The sequence below is a fragment of the Camelus dromedarius genome, chromosome 23 (genome assembly GCF_036321535.1).
Source record: "Camelus dromedarius isolate mCamDro1 chromosome 23, mCamDro1.pat, whole genome shotgun sequence".
Lineage (NCBI taxonomy): Eukaryota > Metazoa > Chordata > Mammalia > Artiodactyla > Camelidae > Camelus > Camelus dromedarius.
In genome coordinates this window covers 7924589-7940899 of record NC_087458.1, presented here as the reverse complement: position 1 = coordinate 7940899, position 16311 = coordinate 7924589, and the positions used below count along the sequence as shown (strand labels likewise).

At 54.5% G+C, this 16311-nt stretch overlaps 1 protein-coding gene across 1 annotated transcript; it reads left to right on the top strand.

Moving 5' to 3' along the window:
* Positions 1 to 204: 204 nt before the first annotated feature.
* Positions 205 to 5210, top strand: CRABP2 (cellular retinoic acid binding protein 2). Its single transcript, XM_010999444.3, has 4 exons — positions 205 to 421; positions 3756 to 3934; positions 4148 to 4264; positions 4739 to 5210. Exons 1-4 carry the CDS (start codon positions 352 to 354, stop codon positions 4787 to 4789), a joined length of 417 nt encoding a protein of 138 aa, XP_010997746.1. The 5' UTR covers positions 205 to 351; the 3' UTR covers positions 4790 to 5210.
* Positions 5211 to 16311: the final 11101 nt, after the last annotated feature.

The following is a 16311-nucleotide window of genomic DNA, read 5'->3' as shown; positions in this document are numbered from 1 at the left end:
CTCGGGCCCCCTCAGCGAATTCTGGACCCGCCCACGGGGCTAGATCCAGAGGCCGGGGGTGGGGGTGGGGTGGTAATGCAGGGCCGGGGCTCAAGGCCCCCCAGGTGGGGTTGAGGGGGTGGAGCAGGAGGCGGGGTCACCTCAATCTTAGGCAAGGGCGGGCCCCGCGAAGGGTATAAAAGCTGCCCGCGCGGGCGCCCAGGCCAGCTTTGGGGTTGTCCTCGGACGTCTCCGGATTCCTGAGTCTCACGATCCGGCGAAGGCGGCGGCGACATCTCTCTCGACTAAAGGACTCAGTGTCCAGTGCTCCAGCCGAAGGATCTAAAGGGGACCGACACCAGCGCCTCCACCATGCCCAACTTCTCTGGCAACTGGAAGATCATCCGATCGGAAAACTTCGAGGATTTGCTCAAAGTGCTGGGTAAGGAGATTTTCGAGAGCCGGGGAGAGAGGAGGGGGCACCGAGGCCTCGGAGGTGGGTACGAGAAAGGAAGGGAAGCTGGAATCAGGGCGTGGGGAGCTGGGCGCCAGCATCCCCAAGAGTAGGGTCCAGACGCCTGGGTTCCGGGGCGCTGCACCCGAACGCCTAAATCCTTCTTTCTCCGGCGGGGCGCCCACCGATGCCAGCTCCTGAGGTGACTCAGCCTGTGAATCAAGTAGAAACCAGAAACACGAGGTCGGTATCCCTTGGGGTGGGGCAGGGGGGTTCTCCGCAGTTCAGAAGCAGCAAACCCTGCATCCAGGCTGGGTACCTGGATCCCTACCCAACCGAGCCCCTCGGAGGCATTCCAACTTCCATCCCTCTTGCCCCTTGCAGGTAACCCTATCCCTGGGGCAGATTCCTCACCTCTCTGCACCAGGCTCCACCCACCAGGTGATCCGTCACCACAAGGCCCCCTGATCCCCCTTCCTTCCCTTTTCAGAATTTTTCCACTGTCCCCACCCTCTATCTGTGGGACAAATATTTTCCTACAGCGAGCAGCTCTGGAGTCCTAAAACAGTGGATAATTATCACTTTCTTAGATTTCAACAAATGGCTTCGTGTGAAACCCCAACCACTCCCTCCCTTTCCAAAAATCTGCGTTCTCTTTTCTTTCCCTCTCCCTCCCTGGAGAGGAGCTGCAGCCCAGCTGGGTGTGTTGGTTAAAGGTGGAGGAAGTTGAACCTACTCAGACTGCCCTTCCTAAGTCCTCTGTGCTGGCTGGTGTCTGGGGAGGGGGAGAAAGCCAGGACTGGCTGTGAAGAGAGCTCTGCAAAGAGATGGAGGTTAGTCAAGGACCAGCCATTGGGAAGCCACCTGGAAACCCTGGAGCCATCGATTTCTGGCCTGAACAGAGAGACCTGTGCTGGACTGAGCAGAGGACAGGGACTCAGTCTGGACCTAGGAAGGGTCTGGAATGCTGTGGGAAAAGCAGGGATTTCCATTCCTATTCCTTGCTGTTAGTTTTTCTTGCAGACTGACCACAGAATTTCTTGTAGTCACATCAGCCTCTCTTGCTCTACCCCTTTTGAAATTAAAGATCCAAACAATAAAAATGTTCCCTTCAGAAAGCCTAGGTACCATTCCCTCCGCCATCCCCTCTGGATTCTGACCCCTCTCCCCAGTGGATGAGGCAGTTGCCTGGCACACCCCCATGTCCCAGCTGGAGGGTAAGATCTCAAATCCGACTCTGTTGTCTGTCTGTCTTCAGTCTGTTTGTCCTCCCTGCAGGGTCTCTCAGAGCCACGTGCCCTCCTCAGGGCTTGCTGGGGGCCAGATTGAAAACAGACCCATTAGGCAAACACAGTCCTGCATCAGCCAAGGTCAGCCCAGCCTGGCCTCAGCCCCACAGGCACCAGAGGTGCGCTAGAGGGGTGTCTCCTTTGAACCTAGCCTTGCTTCTGCAGGAACTTCAGTCCCTTTTCACCTCTCTTTGTCCTATTCAATGGTCTCTCTCCTGGGGAGGGATTCTCAGGTATTGGGGGATACCTGTCCCATCCAGTACGATGGTCTGGCACACAGCTAGTAGCTTCTGTTCCTATAACAGAAAAGACGGATGTTAGATAGAAGGATGGACTTCCTAGGTAGCAACAGAGAGCGAAGTAGTCTTTTTGTCCAAGGAGATGGAGTGGGATGTGTCTCTTCTACCGAGTTAATTGGGAACCTCAGTCATTTTTTCCTGGACCCAAGAGGTCAGCAGCCAAGAATCAGGCTCCTGGGGCTCCTGGGGGACAGGGCTTCCTCCCTCCCACTCCTTTTTATCTGGAACAGAGTGGTCTGCTCTGGTGCCAAGGGGAAAATGATGTGTTTCTCTAAGAACCCAGGTCTGGAGGAGGGCCAAGGGGTCTGGACCACATCAGAGGGTACGGGAATCCCATTTTCCTGGCCCAGCCCAGCTTGGCCCCTCATCCCCATGCATTGCTTCCCTGAAAGGTTCTGCTCCAGTTTAGGGCAGGCGGTGAGGCCAGGTGAAGAGGTATAGAGCTTGGACCTGGGCCCTGACTAGAGGTGCCTCCCTACCTGCTTGACTTCCTGTCAGAGGGCTGCTCTCTCCCAGCTCCCCTCCTCCTGTTAAATAGCTGGGCTCAGAGAGAAGCGGTACAATCTGGGAAAGGCTATGGGGGGCCAGCACAGGGACTCTGAATCCACAGAGGTTGGATGAGAAGACCTGACCCCCTGAAGTGGGGTGGGTGATCCTGGAGTTGGAGTCACATCAGGGGAGGGGAGGTCAGTGCCCCTTTCTGTCCCTCAAGGGGAGAGGGACATAGGAGACTTCTAAGAGGGCAAGTGAGCAGGAGTCTAATGCAGGGGACTTTGTCTGAGCCCCAGCTCTGGCTTTTTCTTTGCTTTCCTTTTATCAGTAAAAATAACAGCAACAAGACTAGCTACTGTCTCCTGAAAATGTGAAGATGTGCCTGGCCCTGGCTTAAACCCACATCATCCCATTTGATTGGTTTCTGAAGATGCTATTGTCTCCACTTTCCAACTGAGAAATCTAAAGTTCAGAGAGGTTAAGTCATTTGCCCAGGGTCACCCAGCCTGCAAGAGAGGCTGAGCCAGGTAGAAATCAGGGCCTAATGGATCTTATTGCACAGCCTATGGCTTCCCCAGGCTGCTGACCATTCTGTAGGGAGAAACAGCTGCTCCACTTCTTCCCCTACTGAGAATCTGCTCCTTCTCCCTCCGGGGAGGGACAGAGGCTTGGCAAATAAAGGCCGCCAGACAAGGCAGATGAGGAGGGCAGAGAGGGAAGTGGCCTCTACCTCCAGGACAGGGGTAGTGAGGCCCAGCTGGGGAGGGTCTGCCCTGCATCTGGGCAGGGGTGCAGACACAGTGACTGTGGAGCCCACCCCAGCAGATGGTCTCAAGCAGGTGGACAAAGAGCCAAAATTGAGGGGCACAGAGCCAAGGCGAGCTGGAGCTGGATTCATGCCGGGTGAGGGGAATGGAGGGAAGCTGTCCCTGAGGACTGAGTGAAGTGAAGAGCTGAGACTTGGGGAGCCCAGTGCAGGGCTGCTAACTCATCCAGGTGGGGCTGCAGCTAGGAGCAGAACTCCCACAGGCAGGGCACTGCCTCTCTGCCCTTCTTCCCTAAACCCACCACCTGTCAGGGCTGCAGCACCTGCCCTCTTCTTCAAGGTAATTTCTTGGGCCCCAGGCAGCCTGCCCCTCTCCCCAGCCGCTCACTGTTCAGCCCGCTCCTGCCATCCCCTGGGGAGGGTGCCAGACAGGTGCCTGGAGTGCCCATCAAGGCGAGCCTCTCCTCCTCCTGCAGGGGTGAACGTGATGCTGAGGAAGATTGCCGTGGCTGCAGCATCCAAGCCAGCAGTGGAGATCAAACAGGAAGGAGATACTTTCTACATCAAAACCTCAACCACTGTGCGGACCACGGAGATCAACTTCAAGATCGGAGAAGAGTTTGAGGAGCAAACTGTGGATGGGAGACCCTGTAAGGTCCGTGCCAGGGAAGGGGTCCCTCAGGGTCACAGCATCTATTGCCCTGCCTCTCAAAATAACATTTTCCAGTCTTTTCCTAGGTTCTTTTCTCCAGGTCCAAGGGCGAAAGTCCCTAGGTAGTGGCGGGTAGAAAGGGAGTTCATCCTCCACCCTTCTCACTGCATTGTCCCTATTGTGGGCCCAGCTCACTTGGCCACCCCTCTTGTGCAGAGCCTGGTAAAATGGGAGACTGAGAACAAGATGGTCTGCGAGCAGAGGCTTTTGAAGGGAGAGGGTCCCAAGACCTCCTGGACCAGAGAACTGACCAATGATGGAGAACTGATCCTGGTAAGGCCTGCCTCCTCCCAGCTCAGAGCAAGCCCAGTGCTACCTCAGAGATTTTCTGGGACATTCCAGGGTGCGTGAGATTGAAGAACAATGGGGCTGATCTCCCTGTCTCCTGACGGGGCTACTGGGGCAGGACTAGGCTGTCCCTGTCCTATAAGCGCCCTCGTGCAAATGCAAATGGGTGTCCCACATGTGTGGAGCAAAGGACATGGGCTGAGTGGGCTCAGCAGTTCTCAGGGTGATCTTCCTGGCTTGGGGAGGAGGATGTAGGATGCACCCCTGGGGCTCTGTTGTCCTTCATCCCATGAAGCCCAGGCATTTTATGACCAGCTCTTGTCTGTCAGTCCTGAGCCAAGAAGTAGATTTGGACCTGGAAGCCAAGTAGAGTACCTCCATTCATCCCTCCTCCTCCCAAACCACAGGACCCAGGACCCCCCCCCCCCCCCAGGATAACAATAACTTGTATCTTTTCAGACCATGACGGCAGATGACATCGTGTGCACCAGGGTCTATGTCCGAGAGTGAGTGGCCGTGGGTCCAAGAGCCACCGAAGCCGGGCCACCAGCCCATACTCCCTGCTTCACTGCCCCGTGGACCGCCCCTCCCCCATTCCTTCCTTCTAGGCTAGCTCTCTCCCCACCCCGGTCACTTCAGGGGATGCTGGGATGCCTCCCGCAGAGGTTCTGCTTTTTTTTGACCCCTCCTCTCCTCCCCTACACCAACAAAGTGGGATGGATGGCAAAAGCCCAGATCACCCATTCCAGAATCACTTCCCGACCCCAAGTCAACAGTCCCAGCCCCAAACCAGCCCAGAGCACCGTCTCTCTTTTTCCGCAAGGGGACCCGAGTGCCAGAGTGGGAAAGACGGGCCCTCTGGCTTCCACTCTTTGTCCCTGTAGCCCATACAGTGTAGAATATTTATTGGTTAATTTTATTAAAATGTTTTAGAAAAAACGCAAAACCCTGTCTCTGGCTCATTGGGAAGGGGTTGGGTATATCACCTGAGTTCAACTTTGCCTCTGAAACGCAGTGTGGGAGAGTTGGTGTTTCTGCAGCACAGGGGCGAGTTACACAACAGGGAGGGAAGCGCCTTCCCTGCACCCTTCTCACCAGCACCCCTTCCCTTGTTGCTGAATCCATGAGCATCACCTTCACTCCCCCTCCTCCAGCCTCCTCAGTCCCCTGCTCTGGTTTCCAAGGTCACCAGGGCCTCATCTTCCTGACTCTCGGCAAGCACTGGGCACTGAGGAACTGACAACCCTCTTCTCTTCTCCCATGATCGTGCGTGACACAGCTTCCTCCTCCTCCGCCGATTGTTCCCTCTCTCCTCCAACTCCAATCTGTGGGCGACCCCAGGCCTGGCCTTGGCCTCGGCCTCCCACATGTTTCCAGATGAGCTCATTGCCACCCACAGGCTGGCCTTGCTCCTGCCCAGGTCTCCTCTGTGTCTGAGACAAGCCCATCTCTGCCTTGAGATCTCCCGCACATCTCTTCTGCCCTGTCTCCTGGATCTTCCAGGCCCCTTGGATCCTCCTCCCACCCCTTTCCCTGAGCCTCCACATGCAGGTCTATTCCATGTCTTCCCAAATTCCACCATGATCTCTCTCAAATGCCTGCCTTCCTTCTCCTAGGCCACCACCACCTTAGGCCAGACTGTCTCCCTGCTCACCTAGTTTATATGGCAGCAGCTTCTAACTGGTGCACCTGTCTGCTCCTTCCATTACCGTGGCATGATAGGGTGGAACGAGCACAAAGGTTGGAATAAGAGGTTCAAATCCTGGTTCTGCCACTTGCTAGTTGTGTGACCTCAGACAAATTACTTAGTTTCTCTGAGCCCCAGTTGGGTTTTTTGTTTGTTTGTTTTTTGTTGTTTTAAACACTAAATGATGAAACTTAATGGCTTATGTACTGGAAAGTTTCAGCTGGGTCTAGCTTCAGGTGCAGCTGAATCCAGGGACTCAAACAAGGTCATCAACCCCTCCCTCTGCATCCATCCTGCTCATCTCTGTCTCTTTGTGCATTGGCTACATTCAAGCCAGTCACATAGAAATTTTCTCTAAGTCATAGGAAATTGGTCTCAGATGTCCCAAACTTACATGGGTATAGTTTGAGATCAAAAAAGAGGAAGAACTCTCTCCCAGGGTCTATATCTTCAACATCCTAGAAGGATTCAGTTTGGTTGGGCTTGGACCACATGATCATCCCCTGGACCCTTAGACCAGCTGCTGCTGGCAGAGCAAGGGGCCCACTGATTGGCCAGGCCTGGACATCATGTCACACCTATGGCCAAGGAGCAAGTGCAGCACTGTGATTGACAATCCCAGCAGAATCCCCCAGGATGGGGAGGAACGCTTTTCCAGTGAAGACGGTTGCTATGAGGCTTCTAACCTTTAGAATAGCAATTTTATATAGCATCTACCTCATAAAGATGTTGTAATAATTAAATAAAATCTTATTAAGTGCACAGCACTTAGCAATAGTAAGCCCTCAGTGTCTCTGCCCTATCCTCCGTAATGCTACCAGGGATCCTTCAAAACATACATTTTATTATGTTGGTGACCTGTTTAAAAAACAATAAAATGAAACAAAAAAAATCCCCTTAGCTGCAGCTCTTCTTTTTGTCCAGAATAAAGTCCAAACAGGTATTAGAGGCCCTTTAAGACGTTGGCCCCTGCCGCATGTGCTCCTCCCGCAGGCCTCAGCTCCTACCGCCCTGCATGATAAATGGCCCTCTGGCCCACTGACACCCAGCTGCTTCTCCAAAGCTTCGCTCCTCACATAGCCTAAAGCGGCCTCTCCCTCCATTAGAGTTGACAGTCAGTGGTCACGCTTCAGAGCCTCTGTTTTGGCTGGTGAGCCTCCTCTCCCTGCAAGACCAAGGTGCCCTGGGGCCAGGGTCTCCTGCTCCTGCCCCAGGAGAGGCCACACGCTGCAGCTGAGGGCGGAGGGTCAGGGCCAGAGAGTGGGAAGACAGCGTCCTTGGGCAAGCGAGTCCCCTCTTTGAATGTGGGGTGGGGGAGGTGAAGGGCCCTTTAACTGATTCATCCAACTATTGTTTCCTGAGAGCCTCCTAGGAGGTGGGCACCCTTCTAGGTGTTGGGAACACAGAAATGAATAAAATGGACACAATCTCTGCCTTCATGGGGCCTGTAGGAGGGAAGAGATCTTTAGTGGGGAAGGATGGACAACTGAAAAATAAATGCACCAATAAATAGATAATTGCCTATTATGGTAGGTGCTGTGGAGAAGGGGAGCAGAGGGAGAGAGCACCACGGAGAATACTTAGGTTAGAGGCGGATGGAGTGTCAGGAGAGCTGCTGTTCTGGAGGACAAAGCACTTAGGGGGGCCGTGAAGGACTTACTGGGGTAGAGCAGAGGGGAAGGTGCTCTAGGCAGAGAGAACCACAGGGTAAAGTCCCTGAGGACAGTTTTAGGCTGACCAAGGTCCCACAACTGGAGCACAGAGCAGCTGGGGGCCGTCAGGGGCTGGATCCAGCTGAACCTGAAGGACCTGAGGGCCAAAGTTAAGTATTTCTTATTTTATTCTAAGAGCAATAAGAAGCCACTGAAGGATTTTCAAAGGTGGCTGGCATCCCATTTATGTTCTAAGGAGTTTCTTCTGGCTGTCAGGTGAGATGGATCCGAGAACAGGTGAGTGAAGGAAACCCACTGGGAGACTGGTGAGATGCTCAGGCAGAAGGTAGAGAGGAACTAGGTAGAGAGGAACTGGGTAGAGGGTGCAGATGTGGAGGGTGCAGACTTGGAGATGCATTAGACGGGAGAGGAAGAAAAAGGGAGATGCCAAGAATGGCTGTCCGGCTTTTGTCGCTGGGGGCTGCTGGTGCTGTTTTTAGAAATGAAAAAATGAATCAGCCTGGGCCTTCTGGATGCCAGTGTTGTGTTTGTTTTAATCCAGAAGAGCCCTGACTCCTCAGCCTGAGCCCTTGTTTGTGTCCTTCCTGCATCACCTCCTCCCTTCTCACTCTATCCTCAATTCCAGCTCTGTCTGACCTGCTCCAGGCTGCTGGCTCCCCAGCCTACTTGACTCCTCACTCCTACCCTGGAGAGACCTTTTTTTCAAGCCCTCCATGGTCCCTTACCAGGCCCTCATGACTGGAGCTCTGTCTGTCAGTTTGATGGGGCCTCTGCTCTTGTTTCTCTGCCTAGTTTGTCTCTTTCTGGAATAAAGTTGTGGAGAATGGCAGAGAGAAGAGACATTTCCTTTTCCCAGGAGATCTCAGAGGGCAGGGACTGGATCTCCCCCATCAAACTGGGGGTTCTCTGAAGGCAGTAGCTGTGTGTCCACCCTGGGACAGGGCAGCCCCTTGGGCGGGCCCTTCCCCCTGGCCCTGCTTCTCCAGTACTTCTCTGCCCACCAGCCAGAAATGACAAGGAAGTTACAGTTCTGGACCCAGGAGATTGGCTCAGGGAGGGGCCACCTCACCCATTTGCCCAGCCCAGCCCAGCCTGTGAGAAAGTCCCTCCAGCCTTCCCTCCCACCCCGAAGCCTCTGGGGCTCACCTTCCCGTTACCTGCCCTCATTACTCAGCAGAGCATTTGGGAGAAAATGCATAGGAGCCTCCACCCACTGCCTGCATCCTGCAAATTCTGTGAGATTTCGGTGGGTAGTCTTCTGAGAGCCCAAGCTTCTCAGAGCCAAAACACAGAAGAGGTTGAAACCTCGGGGGCAACAGAGGGGCTGGGCCACAAAGCCCCAGTCCCACAAGGGCCAGAGCAAGGAGGGCCAGAGAGGATAGGAGGGCAAAGACGAGGGAGGGAGGGGGTATATGTGATGCTCTCCTGGGGTCTCAGGCTGGTCTGCATGGTAGGAGCACGGACAGGCACTGGGACCGTCTACACCAACATCTTAGGGAAAATGAGATACACACACACACACACACACACACACACACACACACACACACACATACACACACACCAAGAGACAGGAACATGGAGCCGAGAGAAAAGCCTAGAAACATCAAAAGCAAGAGATTCAGGGCACAGCTGAGACCACAGAGGAGAAAGCTCTGAGGCCCGCGGAACCTGAGGGCAACACCATGCCTGCGAGTGGCATGAAGAGCCGAGTTACAGGGATCCACGAGAGGGACTGGCAGAGTGGGGCCCCAACACAGAAAGCCCTGAGAGAGCGAGGGAGACAGGGAGGGACTGGCGTAGGGGTGGGGGACTGGGTTGGGAGGAGAGGAAAGGGAGGCCCCCAGGGGAGGGGAACACTGGAGAAAGCAGGGGGTGGGAGCAGGGACAGGAGGAGATCCAGACAGGAGAGGGCTGAGACACTCAGGAGGAGGGGAGGATGGGGGAAGAAAGGGCCCCAGGGGTGGGGTGGGGGTCAGAGGGGAGGGGGGCGTGTTGGTCAGGCCCTCTGACCCCAGGTCTCAACAAAGGGCTGCTTGAGGACCACCACAGGCGCAAGATGGATGGGACTGGGGCCTCCAGGCCCTTTGTGGCGGGGGATGAAAGGGAGCAGGCGCTCTGAGGAGAGTCCTCCAGGGTCACCCCACCTCTTGTAGGCTCACTTGCCCCTCCCTACAGTGACCTCAGGAACCTTCAAGTGCTGGTGGGAAGGGGAGAGACTGAGGTGGGAGGTTGGGAGGAGTCCAACCAGGTATTTCTCCCGGCTGGGCCAGTCACACCTGAGAAAGATGAGGGATAGAGTAAAGGGACAGCGGGGGACCTGGGAGGGTCCTTCAGTCTATTTAGAAAGTGAATCAGTCACGTTCAAATAAGATGCAAGCTCGATGCCTAGGAGGCCCCCACAGGCTGCAACTGCTGTTTTGGTGAGGGTCGCAGTCCCCTGGTCAGGTCCTCCCACCTCTCCTTTATCCTTGGGGCCTGCCACTGCCCTCCTGACCTCTTGGCTTCTTCCTACCCCTGTCCCCCTTGGCGCTGCCAGTCGAGAAACCAGTTCTGTTCCTGCCCTGGATAAAGATCTCTGGGCTGGGCTCTTCCCAGGCAGCAGCAGAAACCTGGCAGGCTGACAGCACCTCCGCCCCCAGCCGGGGCTGCCAAGGTCTCCCCACTCCAGGCCCACCCGAGGGGAGGATAGCCTGGCCCCTTCCTCACCATCCCTCCCACTGTCCAGTCCCACCTTCCTTCCCAGCCGCGCTCCCACTCAAAGAGAAGTTCTCCTCAGAGAAGCCCTATTGGAGGCAGGGGTCCCTCCCTTGCCTTCCTCCTTGGGTGTCCCAGGAGCTGGGTCTCCCCTCCCATCCCCACTCTCCTTTCCCGTCGCACCGGCTGTCTGGCATTTGCCCCTTCCTCTCAGGCTCCCCACAGGGCTCTGATAATTGCTCCCCACAGCAGGGTCAGCCCTTTGCCCAGTTACTGGCACGAAAGGGGGTAGGGTGAGACAAGGTTGACCCCACTTAAAGCCAGCCCCTGGTCTCCCCTGGAATCATCATTCATTTCCCTTGACGTTCAGGTCCTTTTCTCATCCCTTGGAGCTGTCTGTCCCCCCTCCCCACAACTGGAAAGGACTTGAAAAGGTCACCTCCTCCATTCTTCTGCCTCCTCACCAAATGTTGGCCTGACCCTGCCCCCACCCAGCACCCCAGAAACCTTATTTCTGTCCCAGCCCTCCACAAGCTTGATCAGCCTCTCCCAGCTTCCCCTGGGACCCAGCCACTTGCAAGGGAGGGGGAGACCCCAAAGCAGAGAAGAAGGCAATTCTGGCAGCCATGAGGGGAGATCTGGGACGTTTGGAGGAGCCTGGACTCCGGTCTCAACTCCCACCCCCGCAGCTTGAGGTGAGCAGGTGTGTCAGGCCAGGCTGGGATTCAAGCTGGTGACTCAAGCTGGAGCAACCTGACAGCTGTTCCGACCTCGGCAACGCACCCTCCCTTCCGGCCACCCTGAGCTGGAATCTTAGAAGCTGGGAATTCTAGAACCAGAGAAGAGTCCCAGAAGGAAGGGCCTTCAAGGATCACACCTATTCTTTGTTCAAGAGGAAACTGAGGACCAGAAAGTGGTGTGGCCTGCTTGGGGGATCACTCAGGCAGCAGAGAAATCATTGGTCACTTAAGAGGGGGCTGCTGGGGTTCAGTAAAAATAAGCTTGGTCACACCAGGTGTCGCCTGGACCCCTCCACAACCACTTTCTCCCCAGCCGGGGAGTGGGTTCTCCAGGATGGAGAGAAATGGTTGGCCCCTCCATAGCCTGTCTTCTATCTCACCCTGGAGGGGGAAGCCTGTGCCCCTTACTGAGCCTCATCTCTCCTTCCGGGCCAAAGATTGCGAGGCCAGGGCAGGTGCGGGAGCCCTGCAGGCTCAGGTCGGGGATTATGGGCTAAAGTTCAGCAGGAGCCTGAGGGCAGAGGGACCCTGGGCTCAGCTTGGAGTGGCATAGGCAGGAAGAGCCACCCTCCCTTGGCCCAGCTTCTGAGCAGGACACTAGAGCTTCCTCAGAGGCCTGATTCGGCCCCCAATTTCTTTCAGCCCATCCAGCGGTGTGCCTAAGTTTAAGGAGACCTCAGGGCCAGACCATCCTCCACTTGGGTCACACACGGCAGAGGTGTCATTACTGTTCTCAGGGGTGCCCACAAAGGCAGGGCCCAGGCCCAGCCTTGGCCAAATTAGGGAGCATCAACTATGTGCCAGACACAGCGGTGTGCAGGACCAGTGTGGTCCCTGAGACAAGAGCTTTCATCAATCCTCCCATCCATTGAGAAAAGATTGCATGTCATTCCTGCACCTCCCCCTGAGTACCAGAGCCAGGATGGGACCTCCCACAGCAAGCTCCATGGGACAAGGTGTCAGGAGGGCCCTCTCTTGCCATGGCCAGCCTCTGCCATCCTCAGGCTGCCCGTTCTCAGGTCCAGCCCCTTTCCTCACAGCTGTGTATAGAGGCTAAATCTTTCAGTGAAACTTTCCTGTAATTGTCCCTCTGTCATCACAACCTCTGATTCAGAACTCAGCCAAGGAACTGCGTAAACAGTGGCAGAAAGGTGAGGTCATCCTTCCCGCAGCCTGTCTCAGGGCAAAAACCTGTGCCTCAACCCAGCTGTGTCCCAGGACTTAACAGAGAAGGAGAGATTCCACCCTCCCACAGCCTTCTCTGGCTCACTACTTCCGTTGTCTTCATTCCTCCAGGGAAGTCCTTCCTTAAGGCTAACTTAAGTGCCTCTTGCTGTAGCTCCAGCTCCTCCTGGGGCTAGAATCCAGAGGACAGGCTCCTTTCCTCAGGCGGCTTCAGGGACAGGGAAGAAGAGCAATGTGGGCGTACCCATCCCGGGACACTTCCTCCACCTCTCTCAGCCCTCTTTTCTTTTTCTCTTCTCCACCCCTCAGCCCCTCCCCATCCCTCCTCTCCCCTCAGTCCCTGACTCCAGCTCCTGGCTGGGCGCCAGCATTGTTCCTGCCTGGCTCCCCACTCCCCTCCTCCTTCCCTCCCTGCTCCCTCCAGCCAGCCCAAGGGGCACCAGACTGCCCAGTTCCCGCCTCCAGGAGCCCCCAGCTGGGTTGAGGGGGGTGGGAGGGATGGGTGGGAGGAGACCTTGCTGGTCCCATCCTCTGCTTCCTCATCTCTCTGCCTTTCTAGTCCCCACTGATGGCCTCCACCCTGACATAGAAGCCTGGGGAGCTTGGGTTACTCAGGGGCCCTGGTTATTTTTAATGCCACCAGCTCAGAAGATAAATATACCTCCTCCTCCCCCCAGCTGCCCTGGACAGACCAACACCTCCTCCAGATTCCCTCCTTCTCCTACCATTTATCCAGTATCCTCAGACTTGACTCGCCTCCAATGCTTTCCCCTCACATTCCCTCCTAGTGGGTCCCACCACCCTGGACTCCCAGCAAGAAGAGAGCTTGACCCCCCAAACACCACAGATAAGGTGGGAGGTGTCCTGGTGTCCTGGCTCCACTTGGTGCCTTCTTGAGAAGTTACACCCAACTTACAGCTCAGTGGGAGCCTCCCCCTTTGATGGCATGGCTGAGGCAGGACTCTGAGAGCCCTGGGAGGAGGCACTGGACAGGAGTCACTCCTTGGCCCCAGCCTGGGCCCTGGGCCCCTCTCCTCCTTGGCCAGGGGAGGGGCCGGTGGCCAAGAGTCTACTGCCTCTTTCTCTTCCTTATCCGATTCCGTTTCTGTTTGATCTCACAATGCAGGCAAGTTCTTCCTGGAATTAACTTCCAGACCTCTTGCCTTGGCTCAAAGAACCCTCTGGCAATAGTTCTGGGTAGGAACTGCAGGTCTCCAGGGAGGACAGATGAGGAGCCCCGGGGTCAAGTTGGATTGTTGTTCATTCCTAGAGTGTTGGAATCCCCAGGATTGAAGCGGCCACCAAGGTCCTCTAGGACTGATCCCAAAATGAATCACCCTTGAGTGGTTAACTGTTCTGTGCCCCAATAGCAGGACTCACACTCCCTCTGGTGGCCACCACCTCTGGGACAGAAACAAGTCCTGTGGCCCTCTCCTCTGTCTGGGCTGGCTTCTGGGCCCGTAGCTTCTACCCATCAGGTCTGGTTCTGATTTCTGGACCCAGTGAGAGAAGTCTGGGTCCTTTTAAGCAAGAGCTCCTCAGACACTTTAGATGACCCCACTGCATGTGTCTATTTTCAAATATTTTATGTTCTCTATTAATAAAGAATTATATTATACACAGTGGTGTACCTGTCCGTCCCCCTTAGATCTCCTCCCTCCTCCCCAGAGGGGGCTACTAGCCTCTCCTTTATTCTTTTTTTAAAATGAAGTATAGTCAATTTACAATGTTGTGTTCATTTCTGGTACACAGCAAAGTGATTCGATTATACATATATATATATTCTTTTTCATTATAGGTCGTTACAAGGTACTGAATATAGTTCCTTGTGCTATACAGTAGGGCCTTGTTGTTTATCCTCTCTTTTATTTTTACTATTATTTTGCCTTTCAAAAATATTTGTACTACATATGTGCGTATCTCCAAATAACACTTGTTTTGCAGGGTTCTGCACTTTGACAGAAATGGCATCTGCTGGGCATACGTTACTGCAGTTCGCTTTTTCTTCTCGGCATGATATTCGTGAGGTTTCCATGGTTGTATTGAAGGAACACATCTCACAGATTATGAAAATTTTAAAACCTTGACAGTACCAAGGCAATACAGAGCAAGGGGAACTCTTTGTACACTGCTGGTGGAGAGTAAGCTGGTATGCCCACTTTAAAAAACGCTGTGGCATTATCCAATGGAGTCACTCCAACCAGCAGTTCCCGTCCAGGTGGCTCCTCAGAGAATGTCACACACACGTGCACCAGGAGGCCCAGGCAAGGATGTTCTGAGTGGCATGAGTGGTAACAACCCAAACACCCCCCACCTTATTCACTCATTTATTCGTTTTCACAAACATACACTGAGCACCTGCTGGGGACAAGGCACTAGTATTCAGACAAGACAGCCTGAGAGGTGAGCTCTCTGTACGTGGGTTGAAAGAGTGTTATTGTCTGCATTTTATAGAAAAGGAGGTTGAGACTCAGAGAGGTTAAGCGTCTGTCCCGGATGCAAACTGAGGCCTGCGACCAGAGCCTGTGCTCTTAACAGCTTTGCCCCACTGCCTCCAGGTGCCTGGTCCTTCAGCGGGCGCATTGCAGTGTTTCTGTGCCCTCCTTCAGTGGGGTGCTCAGAGCCACACTCAGCCCTGGGGTTTGGCCAGATCAGCGTGGAGTTGAACAGTCGATCACCAAACAGCTGAAAGGAGCTCAGTGTGGGCAGGGCAGCAAGGTACCGCCAAACACACGAAGCACTGTCAGTGTCTTCTCTGGGACCCCAGCCCAAGTTCAACCTTAGCCCTCTAATTCCAGCTCCAGTCCAGCGCCAGCTGGTTTTCTTTGTCCACTTCTCACCCAAACTGGGTAGGTGGGTAGTGGTCGGAGAGGCAGACTCAATTTTAACCAGGGGAGAGGAGTTTGAGTCCACACTTAGTTATCTCCCAGCTCCGTGTGGCCCAAGGTGGCCCTGAGTGAGATGCTAGGAGGAGCACGAGGGATGGTAGAGATTAAAGACTTCCCTACTAGAGCCTATCTGACTCATCCTCTGACCACCCATCATCATCCATCATCACTGTCTTTCCCCGAGAGAGGGAGGTGTGGGCTGAGTCAGAACTCTGACTTCAAGTTCTAATTGTGTGATCTTTGACAGTTTACTTAGCCTCTCTGGGTTGTTTCCGTTGATAGAAAACCATGGATGATAAGGTTGATAATATTATCTGCTTCACCACCTAAATCTTACAGTTTAAAAAAATGGGTGTGTATGTTTGTGTGTGTGTGTGTGTCCCCACCAGATTTCCCCAGGGAATGTAGCTCTTCTTGAAGCAATAGCGGCCCCTGGTGGCCATGTACCCCTGCAGTCCCTTTTATTTTCTGCAGGATGGGAGCCCTGAGATGAACACAGAGCCAGGTGGCTGCTTGTTTGCAATTTCCTCATCAAACCACAGATCCAGAGGGTCAGAGATAGAAAGGAAGACCTCATCTTTCTGTACCCTTACCCTCTCTCCTTGAACGACTTCATCCAAGCTCACAGTTTCCCCTTTATCCACCTCACTCTGGGGTCATCCTTCTAAATGTAAGCCCCAGCCCTGCACCTCTCCCTGTGCCTCCATTCCACCCCATCCTAGGGCCAAGCCATATGTATGGGAATCTCCCCTGTCCCCTCTCTCCATTCCACATCTAACTTTTCCTGGAACTGATACACCTCACTCTTCCCTCCTCTCCGCCCCTAGGTCCAGTTCTCATCACCTCGATCTCATCACCTCCTGACTGGCCATGCCACCTGTCTCCCCGATCCCACCCACCCTAATCCCCCGCAGTGATCTTTCCAAGATGCAGATCTGAACAGGTAACCTTCGACTGAAGTTAAAACGCTTCTGCAGCCTGGAGGGTTAAGGCCCAAACTTAATCACTCTGCTGCCTCCTTTGCCCCCTCCCTCCCCAGTTCATCATGCTTCTCTACCCACTTCACACTCCCACGTCTGTCCTCCAACAAGCCCCTTGATTCCTTGAGGTTAGGGCTCCACCTGAATCATTCTTTATTCTATCGCAACATTTATTTAGTGCC